Raw genomic sequence first — 18,127 nt, 5'->3', positions numbered from 1 at the left:
CCAGGGTGCTTTGGATCACTGAGAGCTTCCGCCCTTGAATGTTTCACCTGGACTGACATTTTTCCCCCATCATTTTCCCTCCTGCTTGTAGCTGGAAGACGAAATTACAACCTTACGACAAGTTTTATCAGCAAAAGAAAGGCATCTTGTGGAGATAAAACAAAAACTCGGCATGAACCTGATGAATGAATTAAAACAGAACTTTAGCAGAGGCTGGCATGACGTGCAGACAACCACTGCGTAAGTATATTTTTTTTCTTAAAAAGTAATCACTCAGCCTGCTGTCTTGCCTCTTCTATATTTTTTTTTCCTTCAAGGCTTATTTTGTACTGGTGTCCAGGGAAAATATTTTCTCTAGAAGTAAAATATATAGAAATATGAATGGTCATTAATATGTTGCATGATACAGGCTCTACAAAGTAGCTCCATGAAATAAAACTTTGTTCACCAAAACTCTGTTTTCACTTAGACTACTTTTATGGAGTTGTACAGTTTTAAATTCTTTCTCTTCAATATACATATTTTTTAACATTTGTTAAATATATACTTTAGGCTTATGTTTTTCCATAAAATTCTAAATCCTTTGAATACGTGGCACTCACTACATATTTTGAATTTCTATTAAAAATGATTGACAGTTTTAAAAACTGTAGACTTTTTGACCATTAACGTAAAGAGAAAAACCTGTATCTTTCATATTTTGGGGATGTGCTTTTTATCCCTGTTACTCTATATAATATGTATGTGTATATTGGCCTCTGCCTCAGTTCCCGGCACAAAGGTCCCAAAATTCATATAATTTCTTAAGTAATAAGAGCACTAGGAGCATCTTTTGTTCTCATGTTTGCACTTTTACCCTGATTCCTGACACAGAGTTCCTAAATCCTTTGGGATTTCCAGGGTAACAGCCGTATCCTTGGTTCTAATAAGATGACTCTTGGCGGACTCCTGGAGGAGAGCCGGTCACAAGAAAGACCAAGGCATGATTAGAAGCTGTCAGTCCCATGCCCCCATTCTCTATGGAGAGAAAAGGACCTGGAAATGGTCTATCATGCCTATGATGAAACTCCATAAAAATCTCAGAAATATGGCATTTGGAAAGCTTTGGGGTTGCTGAACCCATGGAAGTGCCAGGCAGGTGGGTCCCAGGAGAAAGCATGGAAAGCAGGTATTTCCATGGGAACATGGGGATGGGTTCCCATTCCCACATGCCTCTTTCATCGGGCTGTTCATCTGTATCTTTTATCATATAATTTTTACAATAAATCAGTATAACCTAGCAAGTAATCTGTTTTCTTAAGTTCTATGAGCCACTCTCGCAAATTAATTGAACTTGGGGAGGAGGTTGTAGGAACCTCTGATTTATAGCCCCTTGGACTTCCCTGGTGGCTGCAGACAGTACCTGCAATTCAATTCCTTGGTCAGGAAGATCCCCTGGAGAAGGGCATGGCAACCCAGTCCAGTATTCTTGCCTGGAGAATTCCATGAACAGAGGAGCCTTGTGGGCTACAGTCCATGGGGTCACAAAGAGTCAGACATGACTGAGTGACTAACACTTTGGTCAGGAGCACTGGTGATAATCTGGACTCGCGATTTGCATCTGAAGTGGGGTGAGTAGGGAGCACTCTTGTGGGACTGAGCCTTTAACCTGTGGGATCTGATGTGATCTCCAGGTAGTGTCAGAATTAAATTGTAGGAGACTCAGCCGGTGTTACAGAACCTCTTGATGTGAGAAACTCCTCCACACAAACACATCTGGTATCAAAAGTGTCCTGAGTGTGCTGGTAAGTGTGAGACTACAGGAGAAACACTGCAGAAGCAAGTTTTTCTTTCGTAGACCAGCAGAAATGTTTGCAGTTTTGCTATTATCTTCTTGTCTGATATTAGGCAAAGTATAGAATAACTTTGTGGAGAAGGCAATGGCACCCCACTCCAGTACTCTTGCCTGGAAAATCCCATGGACGGAGGAGCCTGGTAGGCTGCAGACCATGGGGTCGCGAAGAGTTGGACACGACTGAGCAACTTCACTTTCACTTTTCCCTTTCATGCATTGGAGAAGGAAACGGTAACCCACTCCAGTGTTCTTGCCTGGAGAATCCCAGGGACGGGGGAGCCTGGTGGGCTGCCGTCTATGGGGTCGCATAGAGTCGGACACGACTGAAGTGACTTAGCAGCAGCAGCAGCAGAATAACTTTGAATATTCTACAGTCTTGCTTTTATGGGGTTACTTGTTAAAATTACACAAAATAATGAACTATTGTGGTACTTTTCTAATGATTTAAAATATTTTGCTTGCCAGGTGGTCTTGTACCAAAGGGAAGAAGGTGCCCAAATCATAATGTGATTTTTCTTCCTTTTGTGTGTTGAGGGGTGGGGCCTGATGGAGAAACCATAGAGGCTTCCTATCTTTGACCCCAGATTCCACCATCAAGAAATTTTTGACCTTGTGTTATGCATTTTCTTCCCTACTATTACCCTTTGGAACTTAAAGATATTACATTCCTAGTATATGAGTGGGAAACAGTTTTTCTCTTTGCTGATTCTTCTCTCCCAAGCACAGAGGGGCTTCCATGAAATGAGATCATATTAGTATGTATCATAGGTAGTGAGGATTCAGTGAGTGCAGAACAGCATCTGGCACTTTGTATGCTGTTTGCTGTTGTAGGAAGCAGGTCTGGTGGGGAGATCCAAGAATTCTGTTTTGGCTTCACAGACTTAGAGAAGGAACCATGGTTGCCAGGGAAGGGGGGAAGAATGGGGGGCAGGGATGGCTAGGGAGTTTGGGATGGACAGGTCTACTGCTATATTTTAAATGGATAACCAACAAGGATCTGCTGTATAGCACATGGAATTCTGCTCACTGTTTTGTGGCAGCCTGGATGGGAGGGGAGTTTGGGGGAGAATGGATACATGTATACGGCTAAATCCCTTCACTGTTCATCTGAAACTATCACAACATTGTTAATCGGCTATACTCCAATAGAAGGGCTTCCCTGGTGGCTCAGTCAGTAAAGAATCTGGTGGAAATGCAGGAAACCACCTGCAATGCAGGAGACCTGGGTTCAGTCCCTGGTCAGGAAGATCCCCTGGAGAAGGGAATGGCAACCCACTCCAGTATTCTTGCCTGGGAAATCCCATGGACGGAGGTGCCTGCTGGGCTACAGTCCATAGGGTCGCAAAGAGTCGGACACACCTTAGCAGCCAAGGCAAAGTAAAATGTTGAAAAAAATTCTGTTTGAGCTGTGCTTAGTCTGAGATGCCCAACAGACCAACAAGTTGCTTCAAGGGGGTGACTCAGAGGAAAAATCAGGGCTAGAGATGGACATGAGAGTTATCTACATACTGATGCAGTGAAAGCTACAGGACTAGAATAGATTTCCTAAGAGATTAATTAATAAATACAGATGATTATGGTCTCACTAACCTTTAGGAATGTTGCGAACTTTCCTTTGTAAAGAAGAATAAATCTCTTTTTTAAGAGGGAGGCCTGAGTCTATCAGCAACATAATTTCAGGAGATCATTTTCTCTCACCCTTTTTTCTTGACTGCTAAGGGAAGGAATGATGCTAAAGCTGAAACTCCAGTACTTTGGCCACCTCATGTGAAAAATTGACTCATTGGAAAAGACTCTGATGCTGGGAGGGATTAGGGGCAGGAGGAGAAGGGGATGACAGAGGATGAGATGGCTGGATGGCATCACCGACTCGATGGACGTGAGTCTGAGTGAACTCCGGGAGTTGGTGATGGACAGGGAGGCCTGGCGTGCTGCAGTTCATGGGGTCGCAAAGAATCGGACATGACTGAGCGACTGAACTGAACTGAACTGAAAGGAAGGGAAAAGTCCTATGTTGGGACAAGGGGTAGGATGTGATCATAGAATCTATTTTTCCCCTGGATATTTTTAATGGTGAAATAAATTATTGTTTATTAAATAATTTGCATCCATTAAAATGCTACTTTTCCAAAAAAATTAATTACATGGAAAAATGCTAGCTAACATAATATTCAGTGAAAACCCATCTCACTTATAAAATATATATATGTAGAAAAAAGACTGAAAGGAAACCAATATATTAACTGGGATTAACTGTGAGTGATGGATATGTGTGTAAGATTCATTATTTTTTCCATTCACCCATCTTTCCTTTTTTTTTCTCCCTTAAATATTTAAATTCCTGCTATTAATGTACATCACACCGATTTTAGAACAATATCTATGCATCATGTGGTGAAAATTTTGATGTGAGGGAGTGATGAACTGGGCTAGGGTTAGCTAGGATAGAATTAGATTTCAAAGCACTAAAAAGAATTTTAGGTGTCAAGGCACTCACTACAGGTATTCCAGAGGCAATACTTTGCATGCTGATTAAACAGTCATGACCTATTTAGTTTGATTTATAATGAAATGAAAACCTCTGATATGTTAATGAAAGATTTTGCATATTTTAGTTTGTGGTAGGATTCATACTGGAATGAAACCAGATGACTAGGAATAACTACACAGCAGATTAAAATTATCTCCCTTTTAGAAAGATAACCATACAGTATTAGGTCAAGACATCATCTGTGTCCCAGGGCTTGCTGTTGCTGTTGTTTTTGTCATAGTTTTTTGGGTGCCTTGATTTCAGAGACTCTAAGAACACACACAAAAAGTCCCCCTACCCTCTTCTTTTTTCTTCTCTGAAGCTCTATAATGTTTCTAGGCTTTAAGGAGGCACAGGGGAGGTGGGTGGCCTTGGGGTGAAGAGGTGGGGAGACCATTGGAGGAGAAATTGAATCTCTTCTGGAGATAGAAGGAAAAGTAATTTGAAAACCTGATGTCATGGTGGGCTATTCAAACTGATGTGCTTCATTTTAGTGAGTGTTTGGCCTTTGCTAACCCGTGAAATTGCCCCAACAATAAACCCCTCTGAGTTGTATTAGACCAAATGGTAGTCTACAAAGGGGAGAAGGTCATGGAATGGAATTTCAACTATTCCATCTTTTTGGAAGCTTAATAAATTCACCCTATATACAGAGGAGTAAAACTCTAACATTCAGCTTTTAAAAAAAATGCATAGTGCTTGAAAATTGAAGCTTGGTATATGATTTATTTACTCTTTGATTTTGTGCTTCTAAGACTTCCAGCCTATTGTGGTCAGTAAAGATTATTATATCTTATTTATGAGGAATTGTTGTGGCACCATTAGGTTCAGAAGTGCCAGTGAAGATTAAAGACCTAATTTTAAAAGCCCATCTCTCTCATGGTTGTTCATTCTTACTGGCCTCATCATACAAGGCAGAACATAGGTTCTCCTTTTCGAGATTCAAGTGGTAAATCTGTGATTTGGTGTTGTGTTTGGGGAACCTTTGGAAGAGAAGAAGTCTAAAAAGTTTTTGTGTCTGTGGTGAAGTGCTGCATATGCAATTGTTAAAGTAATGCTCTCTTTTAAATTCCATAATAGAAAATAGATTTGGGCTATAAAGATATTTTATCTTCTTGTAAAAAGACTGTTGAATTACAATTTTTTTTTCTACCTGCATGTAGAAAAATGCTTTAGGTCAGAACACTTTAGAGGATGACATGCTTTCTCCTTTTGATTATTAACACTGATTTTCAAATCACTAGGACATGAAGAGAGGAAGAGCCCTCTGTCAGTACGCTGGCCAAAGAGCTCACCTGTTCTAATGGTTAAAGGTTACCCAGTCCTTAAAATGTAAAGATACACACACAGATACAATGGAGTATTATTCAACCATGAGAAAAGGAAATCCTGTTGTTTGCAATAATATGGGTGGACCTTGAGGGCACTATGCTAAGTGGAGTCAGAGAAGGATAGAATCTGCATAGTATCTCTTATATGTGGAATCTAAAAAAAAAGTCAGACTCTTGGAAACAGAGAATGCAAGAGTGGTTTCTGGAGGTGGTGGGTATGGGTGAAATAGGGAGAGGTTTCTAAGAGTACAAACTATCACTTATAAGTTGAATAAGGTTTGAGGAGCTAATGTATAATATAATGACCATAGTTGAAAACACTATTGTATAAATGAAATTTGCTAAGAGAGTAGAACTTAACGTTCTCCTCAATATATACATGTGCATGCATGCTTAGTTGCTTAGACTTGTCCTACTCTTTGTGACCCCCATGGACTGTAGCCTGCCAGGCGTCTTTGTCTATGGCGTTTTCTAGGCAAGAATACTAGTGTGGATTGCCATTTCCTTCTCCAGAGGATCTTCCCGACCCAGGGACGGCGTAACCTGCATCTCTTGCGTCTCCTGCATTGCAGGCAGATTCTTTACCTTCTGAACTACCAAGGCAGCCCATATTCCCCCAAAGCGGGTGTTTGCTGGAGTTGCTTCAGAGCACGCAAGGACAAATTTCCCTCACTCATTTTAAGGTCACCACGGCTCTTCTCTGAAGGGGAAAGTTCACGCTGCAAAGTCCTGACTTTGCACCTTGTGCCTGAAGTCGGGGAATCCAGCTGGACTCTGTTTCCTCCCTTTGGCCTCAGGGGGCTCTTGTTCTGGTTGATTTCAGCCGCTGGGGATACAGAGATGATGAACAAGATGTGGTCCCCACCCTCAGGAAGTTCAGATAAGTCACAGAGAGGATTCAAAAACCCTAATTGCAGCACAAAGGAACAATGTTTGGAAAGAGCTATGCGGAGGGGATTATGGGAACCCTGAGGAGAGGCACGCAACACCGACGTCTTAGAGCAAATACTCTCGAGTTTTCTGCCCCCCAGTGCATAACTGACAGCAACCTGAGGATATCTTAACATTTTGACTTTTATTTAAGGAAGAGGTATTAGTCTCCTGCTCTGTCAATTATGAAACTCAGCAATGGTGTAATTCACATTTAGCTTAAAATAAGAGATGCTAGTAATCTAAAATGTTAAATACTGCTTCCTTTTAAATTAGAAGGTTGTCAGGTCAATCAGAAGGTTAGCATTTAAGTTGTTTTTCATCATTTGAATATTATTGAACATATTTTTATGCAGTAGAGTTGAAAAACAGTTTTAAGTGTTAGTAGTATAAACTATTGGAGAAGGCAATGGCACCCCACTCCAGTACTCTTGCCTGGCAAATCCCATGGACGGAGGAGCCTGGTAGGCTGCAGTCCATGGGGTCGCTAGGAGTCGGACACGACTGAGCGACTTCAATTTCACTTTTTACTTTCATGCGTTGGAGAAGGAAATGGCAACCCACTCCAGTATTCTTGCCTGGAGAATCCCAGGGACAGGGGAGCCTGGTGGGCTGCCGTCTCTGGGGTCGCAGAGTCAGATACGACTGAAGCGACTTAGCAGCAGCAGCAGCAGCAGCAGTATAAACTATGTAGGCTTCCCAGGTGGCGTAGTGGTAAAGAATCCAATCCACCTGCCAGTGCAGGAGACACAAGAGACGTGGGTTTGATCCCTGGGTCAGGAAGATCCCCTGGAGAAGGAAATGGCAACCCATTCCAGTATTCTTGCCTGGAGAAACCTATGGACAGAGGAACCTGGCAGGCTGCAGTCCTTGGGGTTGCCAGAGAGTTGGGCGCGACTGAGCACAGCACAAACTATGTACAGAATTTCATGGCACAGTGAAGGGAGGAAAATGCAACTATGCTGACTTCCTTGGGGGTTATCAGTGGCCTGACAGAAGGGCCCTTTTTCAAGATGCAGGCTCCTAGCATCTGGATGGGGGTGTATTCAGTTTTAAGATCAAGCACAATTAGGATGCAGCATAAGGACAGGCTCTGTGCAGTGCATAACTGCAGAGGGGCCCTTCACTTAGGCTGTGATGTGTAATATGTGTCTTTCCCTATTCCCTAGGAAATGTCTGTTTAGTAATGAATGTTTGGTTTGACTTTATCATCTAGATAATACATGATTTTTACACTTCCTAAGAACACAGGCATTGTACAAATAAATAACATATGGTGCTGGTAATATAGACTTCTTTCTACCTGCTAACAAAAAAGAATAATAGAATACCATATTACTAAAGTGATTTCAGTCCCAAGGAAACCAACAAGGGTGTTTTAAAGCATTGGCTTAAAGTCTGATAGTATATTTAGGGCTGGATGACTTGTGGGAGGTGGAAGGGGAGGAAGGATAAGGGAAGCTCCCACTTAATGGATTTCATAGGACATAGTCTTCTCAGAGACGCCATATGCATGAAAGTGTTCTAGGCTAAGCAGGGAGCATTGGGGAACTTACCTGGGAACAGCTCTGTAGAAGTCTAAGCAGTGCGGTATAGTGACTTGACTTACATATTCCCTCAGGTTAGGTGCTTTTGTTTTCTGGTTTATTAACGCTTAGAAATTTCCCAGGCCAGCGGACACACCGCTGCCTTTCCTGCCACCATGCTCAAAACCTGAAGCCAATCTTTTTGTCTTGTTTCATTTGTCACTAGCAACCTTTTGTCAAGTCTGTCCATTTTCTCTCTACAGTCCATCACACCGCTCTGTTCTTACTGCCTTGACTCCCAGTTCAGACCAACAGAGGAGCTTCCCCTTCGATCACTGATTCCTTCATCTAGTATTTATTCAGTTTCCCCTTTTTCCTGCTGCCAGATCCTAGGGACACAGAAATGAATGGCTTCCTTGTCCTCGGGGAGTCAGCCTTGTGGGGACATAGGTTTAGGAACAGATCATTGCAGTACTGTATTCCTAAAACTGTCTTGAAAAAAGTCACTGTATTAGCTTAAGATTATGCACCCTTCTTACTCCAACCTCTCTCCATATTACAAAATAAGTACTAGTTCAATTTTGCCTTTTTATAGTTCCTTTTACCCACATAAATAGGAAAAGCTTACATTTCTCTTTGAAACATGCATTCTCTAATCTGTGTTAGCTTTGATGGCTAGAGCTTTCATTGTCCTTTCATAGAGTTAATACATCTCTTTAAGAATAATTTTCTACTATTGAAGCAGTTCCATTATTTGTGATTAAAGATCTGTACATTCAGATCTAGGCTTACAAATGTGTATTTTTACTGAATTCAGATTGCATGGTCTGACTTTCCTGCTGATGAGCAGCCACCAATCCATCCTCCCCAAAGAACAGAAGCAATTGCTTCTGTGGATCATCTTCCTAAATCTGTTTTGGAAAGGGAACTTTCAAAAGTTCCCTGGTGGCTCAGATGGTAAAGAATCTGCCTGCAATGTGGGAGACCTGGGTTGGATCCCTAGGTTGGGAAGATCCCCTGGAGGAGGGCATGGCAACCCACTCCAGTATTCTTGCTGGAGAATCCCCATGGACATAGGAGCCTGGCAGGCTACAGCCCATGGGGTCCCAAAGAGTCGGCCACGACTGAGCGACTAAGCACACAGGAGAGAGAAAGACGGTGGATGTATTATGGGTGGTCTTGATAATGAGCTGTTCTTATTTTTCTGTTTTATTTCTAGCTACAAGAAAACACATGAAACCCTGAGTCATGCCGGGCAGAAGGCAACTGCAGCTTTCAGCAACGTTGGGACGGCCATCAGCAAGAAGTTTGGAGACATGAGGTACTGTGGGAAAGAGCCATGTGGAAGAGGCTTGGCCTTTGGCTTTCAGAGACAAGGAGGGGCATTATCCATTGACTAGTCTTCCTAAGGCATTCTTTTCTTTAATTAGATTAAAATTTTATGTGGCTGATCGTATTGGTGACTGAGATACATTTTTATATTGGGACCTTTACCTAAAGGTCAGCTTAGTGGATCTGATCCCAGAGATGCCCTTTCTACTATTCAGTAAAAATAGAAGACAGAGGGTACCTTTAATCACCAGTAATAAGGAGAGATTCCAAAAGAATGCAGCACATACTGAATTTGAATCACTGTAACTCAAACTAAGTTAAAATATGCTTTCAGTGAATATGCTCTGATAAACTATTCTTGGCTACATTTTTGTACACATACAGCTAGTATATATATATTTTTCTATGCTAAATATATAGATATTTATTCTTTTATTCTAGAAAGGTACCATGGATATATGCACCTGGTAATATTCTTTCTTTACTTTGGCAATATATTGTGAATATTTAATAAGTGTTTATTACATCTTCATTTTCAGTGGATGTATTCTCTTCCAGTGCACAGCTGTTAAATGTAAAATTTACCAAATTTTAAAAATTTAAAAATTACCAAAATTTTTAAACCAGTTCCTTTGCACATTTTGGTTATTTTCAGTATTTGTTATATAAAATTAGGGTGAATATCAAGATTTGAAACTGAGAACAATGTAATATTGACCATTTTTATTTTTTATATTATATTCTAGAAAGTTATCTTACATACAGTTGCTGCTCTCATATTTTTTTGCTTATTTAAATACCTATCATAGTTTATTTTGAATTTGGCTGATATGCTTAGGAGATTTTTCTTTATAAATCAATGTCATTTTTGTCTCTAAAAATCAAGTTCAATTTTTAAAAACTTCTCAAGTACATTTTATATTTCTTCTTTTTTAAAACTATGTGCATATTATTTTACTGGATTCTTAAATTATTGCTTTCTGTATTACTCTGCAGCTTTGATGCCTAGAGGCAAATATTTGTATCTTTGTGTTTAAGTTATTTTTTGACTTCAAAAATTACTGGATTGTGCCCAACATTCATGCATCATCTTAAGAACTTGGCATTCATGAGGCTAGAATTAAGTAAGTACATATGCATGAATCTGAGTACATTGCTTTATCTTCATTTTTGCTAATAAAGCAATAACAAAAAGCAATTAAAATTCTTCAGAGGCAGCGTGTGATGAACTGGTAAGCATTTTGGATTATTAATTAACCCTAGCTTTATTAGAATAAAATTTGCAGTCATTTCAATGGCAGGAAAGCATTTATCTAAACTAATTAAATAATTCCTTAAAACAGGAAAGACCTTATCACCAGTTATATCCAAGAAAATATGTTTTGTCATGTTTATAAAATTTGTTTTCCACATACTTAGTTGAAACAATGATCATAGTGGCATAATACTGCCAACAGGAACAGTGTTTCTCCAACTGGAGGAGACTTTACAGACAGCTCTGAAGCTTGTTACATGCATATTCCTAGATTCCACCTCTCTCTTTTGAGATTGCACCTAAGTAGGTCTTGGATGGCATCTAGGAATCTGTTTGAAATAAGCTTCCAGGTGATCTGACTTCAACTGGTTAGGTGTTGAGGAACCAAGTGTAACTTAGCTTACCTGTACCTGGGTATTCTCAGTTATAAATGTAGATAAGAGTAACGTCCTCAGGTTATTATGCAAGTAGCAGAAGACAGCATGCTATGTATTAAACATTCAATAAATGCTAGTTTTTACTTTACTAAGGAACTATCTCAGTTACAAGGTGGCCCTCCAGGACAGAAATTAGGCAGAGTCCCTGAACAGGAGTGTGCTGTATTTCATGAGTTGTAAAGAATAAAGACTGTGTTTCACACATATACATGTTGACACACTCATGTTCCTGCATGAACTGGGCATAATATCAAGGTGTGTTGACTGCCTTTCCTCCTGTTTCAGTGTGGCTTTATTTTAGCATAATGGATAATCTGTTTCCCAGGAGTTCTAAACTTTTCGTTAATTACCGCTCTGTGCAGAGGACACAACACTTCCATTATAAACTGTGTCTAAAAATATTGGGAGATGTAGTCTTTATTACTAGAGATTCAAATATGATCCTGTAATAATATGTATACCTATATTTTCCAATCTATATTTTTCTCAAGCTAAATATCTAACATCTATATATAAATGAGGATAAGTCCCTGTGAAAACAAGTTTTACAAAGGATTATTAATTTTGATTATACTAGAACAAGTAATATATGTAAAAATCATATTTGAAAATTACTTAAGTTTAATACAATAATGATTCTTAAATGAGAACAATTAGTGGGTTTTCAATTTGGGGTTCAAATTAACTTGTCAATTTATAAAATGATAGTGGGGAAATTTAAAAATTTTATCACAGGCATTTTACTTTGAACCCCTTTGCAGTTTGAAAGTATTAATATCATATTATTTTATATTTTGTTGGTTACATCATAATATCCCTTTGTGAATTCTGGGAACACATTTCTGAATTTGTTTAAAAATTGCTAGAAAAATTTAGATATCTTAGGAGAAAAACAGGACCTCTCAATTTTTGTTTAAAGTCATTACAAGTTAATACTCAAAGGTTTCCAAAACTTAGAATTTGGACCTTTTAATAACTGAGTGAAAAGCACTATGTTAAGATTTAATTTAGACGTTTTATAAAAATAAATATTTCCTGAGCTAAGGTCCTCCTTTTATCCTGATGACCCCTAAATGAAGGCCCCTCAGCCCAGTCACGGAATTCTGCCTCCTTCTCCGTCTGCTAGATAACATGGCTAATAGCTACCTAACCAGATGGTTTTCTCTGAGGTTAACACGAAGTCACATTTATGAAAGGACTCTGTGGAGAAATGCAAGCTATTGGAATCATTTTTATAATAGTAATGTTGCCATCTTCTTGGCATTTCTGGGTGAATTCGCTCAAACAGCGTGTGATCTAGTGGAGGGGAAATCTTTGGACAAGGCTTGTAACTTTAACAGAGAATCCAGCTATAGCCATGAGAAAAACAGTGATAAGAGTCGGTAAAGCAATCGTGAAGACATTAAAGTCAGTGCACTCAAAAAGAGTAAGGAATGGGGTCCCGTATCTTTTCCCTGGGGCTTTTGAAAAGGGACAGCGGGCAGTGTGGTCCTTCCTCTGCATCCTGATGTGCTAACCTTGCTCCTCCTTTCTCTCCTGTGCTGCTATGGCTGTAGGTCTCATTCCATCGGGTAAGCGCTGCCCCAACTGGCTCCCTTCCTCGAAGCTCCCTTCCTCCCCAGAGCACCATGGTGGGCATGCCTGGGCCCCAAAGCTCTTTTCCTGAAAGTGTTCACTACCAGGGAGTTACAGAGTATAGGGCACCTAATGTGTTTGCATCTATTTCAGCACTTGTTTATATCATTTCTGAATCATTTATTAATGCATCGCTTTCGCTTGCTGAGTCATCCTCAGGGATCTCTTTCTGCATCATGCCTGTGTACATGGCAGAGGTCCTTAGAAGAAACGGAAAGTGGAAATTGTGCACTGCAGATGTATATGAAACCGGCAGAAAGTAAAGTCGAGAAACAGAACAATTTCCTCTAGATTGTCATGTTTTTCTGAACTTCTTATAACTGTAATTTAAGCAGATGGTTCACCTTCAGCTTTCTGTACCCTCTGAAGTTGAAGTGGAAAAGCCCAAATGTTAACACGTGTGCAATTGTCAGTCCCAGGTCTCTGAATTAAGCCTCCTTTGGGGTGGAATCTTATTACATAAATTAAAAAAAATATATTTCCTAAGAAAACTACCTGTATTTAAGAGATAAATACTTGATAATGTTGATGAATTTCTTTCGGTAATTCTCTTTTTTAAATGTAATTTATGAAGAAGTATTTTGCCTATGATTTCTTTTTTTTTTTTCTCTAATTTTATTTTATTTTTAAACTTTACATAATTGTATTAGTTTTGCCAAATATCAAAATGAATCCGCCACAGGTATACATGTGTTCCCCATCCCGAACCCTCCTCCCTCCTCCCTCCCCATACCATCCCTCTGGGCCGTCCCGGTGCACCAGCCCCAAGCATCCAGCATCATGCATCAAACCTGGACTGGCAACTCGTTTCCTACATGATATTTTACATGTTTCATTGCCATTCTCCCAAATCTTCCCACCCTCTCCCTCTCCCACAGAGTCCATAAGACTGTTCTATACATCAGTGTCTCTTTTGCTGTCTCGTACACCGGGTTATTGTTACCATCTTTCTAAATTCCATATATATGCGTTAGTATACTGTATTTATGTTTTTCCTTCTGGCTTACTTCACTCTGTATAATAGGCTCCAGTTTCATCCACCTCATTAGAACTGATTCAAATGTATTCTTTTTAATGGCTGAGTAATACTCCATTGTGTATATGTACCACCGCTTTCTTATCCATTCATCTGCTGATGGACATCTAGGTTGCTTCCATGTCTTGGCTATTATAAACAGTGCTGCGATGAACATTGGGGTACACGTGTCTCTTTCCCTTCTGGTTTCCTCAGTGTGTATGCCCAGCAGTGGGGTTGCTGGATCATAAGGCAGTTCTATTTCCAGTTTTTTAAGGAATCTCCACACTGTTCTCCATAGTGGCTGTACTAGTTTGCATTCCCACCAACAGTGTAAGAGGGTTCCCTTTTCTCCACACCCTCTCCAGCATTTATTATTTGTAGACTTTTGGATCACAGCCATTCTGACTGGTGTGAAATGGTACCTCATTGTGGTTTTGATTTGCATTTCTCTGATAATGAGTGATGTTGAGCATCTTTTCATGTGTTTGTTAGCCATCTGTATGTCTTTTTTGGAGAAATGTCTATTTAGTTCTTTGGCCCATTTTTTGATTGGGTCGTTTATTTTTCTGGAGTTGAGCTGTAGGAGTTGCTTGTATATTTTTGAGATTAGTTGTTTGTCGGTTGCTTCATTTGCTATTATTTTCTCCCATTCTGAAGGCTGTCTTTTCACCTTGCTAATAGTTTCCTTTGATGTGCAGAAGCTTTTAAGGTTAATTAGGTCCCATTTGTTTATTTTTGCTTTTATTTCCGATATTCTGGGAGGTGGGTCATAGAGGATCCTGCTGTGATGTATGTCGGAGAGTGTTTATGGAGTGTCTGTAAATATCCGCTGCATTTCTTTGTCCTTTTCTTTCTGAGTTCTAGTAAAGTTACTAACCCTAACCTCAGTGGATATTGTTAGGGAAGGTGAGGGTGAGTTTGATCCCTTACCTGTTAAGCTTCTTGGGAGAGGAGCAGGTAGGAACTGTGCTGGAAAGTGGATGAAGGAATGCTTGCCTAGGAAAATGAACCCCATTTTGCTTCTTCCCTCCACACACCCTGATTTCTAAGCAGAACTCACATAGAAATAACAGTCAGTCAGAGGGACAATGAATCAATTGCTGTAGGATTAATAAGGTAAGACAGCTGATGCTCTTAGAAGTCTCAGAAAAGTTGATCCTCGTACCAGTTGTCCTAGGATGGAGGCGGAAACCCTAGCTCCCACGTTGGACTGTGTGAAATGTGTTTATTTGGCATGTTTCCTTGATTGATTCATGTTAACTCTGTGTAGTCCTCTGATGAGCTTCAAATGGAATGATGAGCTGTTAGCTGCCTGGTTCTACCTGCTGGGCACTGTCCCTTGTCCCTGACTGTCTTCCTGAAACAGGAGGAGGGAGCTGGACCAGGAGTCATGTCCTCAGAATCATGTACATGGACTGCTGGCCTGACCTGGGGGGAACCAGACACTCTCCTCAGATTTCCTGGCTTACCGAGAAAGTATAGGGTTGGCCAAAAATTTGTTTGGGATTTTCCATACGATCTTGCAGAAAACCCAAACGAACATTTTGGCCAACCCAATAAAATAATATGCAGCCACGGACCATCTGCTCTTCCTTAATTCCTTTGGAAATGATTGTGGCCCATCCTACCCAACAATAACAAATATCATCTTGGTGGGGAGGGTAGGGAATACTTCAGATAGTTGACATTGCTGTTTTAAAACTGTGAATGAGGAGTTTCTCATATACTTATATTGTACTATCTTCTTTTTTCTTTTTTTTGTTTCCCCTTTAATCTGCTTTTGCCCTGAAGCTACTCCATTCGCCATTCCATAAGTATGCCTGCAATGAGGTAATGTGTGTAAATTAGTTTACATAATCTCAATGCAGAATGTGTATGAAGTGTTACTTTTATTGTGGATTTTTTCCTTTTTTATATGAGGGGAAGTGCCATGACCTATTATATTCTCTTTTCTGATGGCCCTCAGGAAAAAAAGGCTATAGAAGAATTGTAGTTGTGAAGGGCTCAGGCTACTGATTGGACACGCTAGTTTAAATCCAGCAGTTCCTGATTTGTATGACCTGAGACAATTTACCGAATCTACTTCAATCTCCATTCTCTTGCCCATATACTAGGAGAAATGAGAATCTATCTACTTCAAATGGCTGTTGTGAGATGTATGGTCTGCATAAAGCACTCAGTACAGGGCCTGGAACATTCCAAGCACACCTATAAAAGGGGGAAATCACTTTATTGCCACAGCAGTAAATGAAAAAATAGGAGACAAAGAGGGCTACAGTTCTAGAAAGGATAACATTAGGATTTGTTAAAGGATATATTAAGGTGAAGAGTCTGTTGAACAATCAAAATGCCATTAAGCTTATTGGTCAGCTGAAAACTCCGGAGAAAGGTGTTCCTCTGGCTTCCAGTTGGTGTGACATACTGATATGATCAGATAAAATCAAAATGTTAGACTGGGAGTCAGAAGATGCAGGCTGTAGCCCAGTTCAGAGCAGGGGTAAACTTGGCAGCTTTGGGAAGATCATTTCGGTGATAGCGGTTTCATCATGCTTAAAAATAAAGGGCTAGAACCAGACTTTGGGCTCCTCCCACGGTGCTTCCAGGAACCCTTGGGCTGCCCTGGGGAGGGGCTCAGTGGAAAGACATCTGGCCCCTGGAGCTCTCTCTTACATCATGCAGAACTGTGTCTCTTCTTTCCTTCTTTATATTACATATTGTGGTGTGAATACATTCTAGAGGGAGCTCAGTTACTCTAAATAGTTCAAGCACTTTGAAGCCAAATTCTTTCTAAGGTTATTTGCAGTTTCTCCCTGTTCTCCAGCATGCACTCTAGGGTAATCAGATTAGAGGAATGTCTGTTTTATTATACCTGCTGATGTCTCTTCTACACTGGGCCTATGTTGTGACTTTGCAAGTTGGACCAGAGCATTTGATTTCCCTAATGTGGGGAAAAATAGACAGCATAGGTGGCTTAGTTTATATTTGAATGACTTGCTCCCCTAGCATAAGAACATTGACCAGTGCACCCTGCAGCCCTGAGCTTCCTTACTTGTTAAATTTTGTCTGAGTGCCCAAAGAAGGCTTGAAAAAAATTCGTATGGCTTTTCTCTGGGAGCCAGAAATAATCAAATAACTTATGGGTCAAATGCGTTCCTTATGAGCTTGCCTGAAATTAACTTTAAAAAAAAAAAAAAAAAAAAGACATTTTACTCAACTAACATCCACTATGAACCATCAGGATGAACTAAGTGTCTGCCCACTGTGGTCTTATACAACTGATGGATAACAGGTAGTCATGTGACCAGCTTGGCCAAATAAAATGTGTGTTGGAAGTAAGGTGCTAGTAAGTACACACTTCTGAATCACTCTCATGCAGTTTCACTAGCATTTCATCACGAGACAGGTACTGTGGAGGATCGCTCATAGGAATTTGACTCCTATTTGAGTCATATACAAGATGTGATTCTGTGCTTGGTCCCTCAGGGCTCAACATTGTTAATTCATGCAACCTGGATGCAAATGCATTTTTGACCATCCAGAGTATCAGCCTTGACAGACAAACTCTAACAAAGACAAATTCATTCAAAAACATATTCTGTATGTTAGCTTTCTCTTTATAGTATTAGAGCCATGCTATAGTGCACACCACACAATGAAGCCCACGTTTTATAACTATTCTCCCTTATAAAGTTTCTTTAGGTCATTTCTCTTATTTTATTTCTTCTGCACTCAAAAGAGACTAGAAAGTGGTTTATCAAATATAGTAACATTCAGTTGAATTATTTGACCTGAAAATGATGAGAGTCATTGTTGCTGAAAGCTGACATGAATACTAGATTTAAGTTTCATTTTTAATTCAGTTCCAGTTGCCTTACTTGGACTTAGTTGATATCATTGGACTTGGTTGATATCACTTTTAAGAGTAATGATGTCATTAACTCATAATTTCATGTAGACAAATACAGTATAGGAAACCAAAAAGCACCACATGAAAAATGTAATTCTCAGAAGTATAACATGGTATGTAGATTATTTAACACAATGACTGAGTTACAAATAAAATGTCAGTAGACTGCAAGTTTCTAATAGAACAAATAAGTATCTTCTTTGAAAGGAAATATAACACATGTGAATAGCACCATTTTGATTAAGCATTAGACAAGTAATAAGTATATTTCAACCTAAAATAAAGAAGGCATTGACTTTCAGAAACACTGCTCCCTGGACACTGACAAAATACTTAGTTTTAAAACTTAAAAACTTTAACGTTTGAAAACATATGAACCTTTTTTCCCCATA

The 18,127-nt window shown here is 39.8% G+C and overlaps 1 protein-coding gene across 4 annotated transcripts in view; it reads left to right on the top strand.

Moving 5' to 3' along the window:
* The window catches only part of TPD52L1 (TPD52 like 1), a 93,739-nt gene that overhangs the window by 68,915 nt on the left and 6,697 nt on the right, over window positions 1–18,127 (top strand). For 2 of the 4 annotated variants that reach the window (XM_019967121.2, XM_019967122.2), the window contains exons 3-4: window positions 92–240; window positions 9,371–9,472. In XM_019967121.2, the coding sequence (XP_019822680.2) occupies window positions 92–240; window positions 9,371–9,472 (251 nt within the window). Of the gene's footprint in view, window positions 1–91; window positions 241–9,370; window positions 9,473–12,731; window positions 12,747–15,619; window positions 15,659–18,127 lie in introns of all 4 variants that reach the window. The other 2 variants (XM_070795834.1, XM_019967120.2) reach the window with 2 other exon arrangements.

Source organism: Bos indicus, chromosome 9 (genome assembly GCF_029378745.1).
Source record: "Bos indicus isolate NIAB-ARS_2022 breed Sahiwal x Tharparkar chromosome 9, NIAB-ARS_B.indTharparkar_mat_pri_1.0, whole genome shotgun sequence".
Taxonomy (NCBI): Eukaryota; Metazoa; Chordata; class Mammalia; order Artiodactyla; family Bovidae; genus Bos; species Bos indicus.
This window is presented reverse-complemented; position numbering and strand designations above follow the sequence as displayed.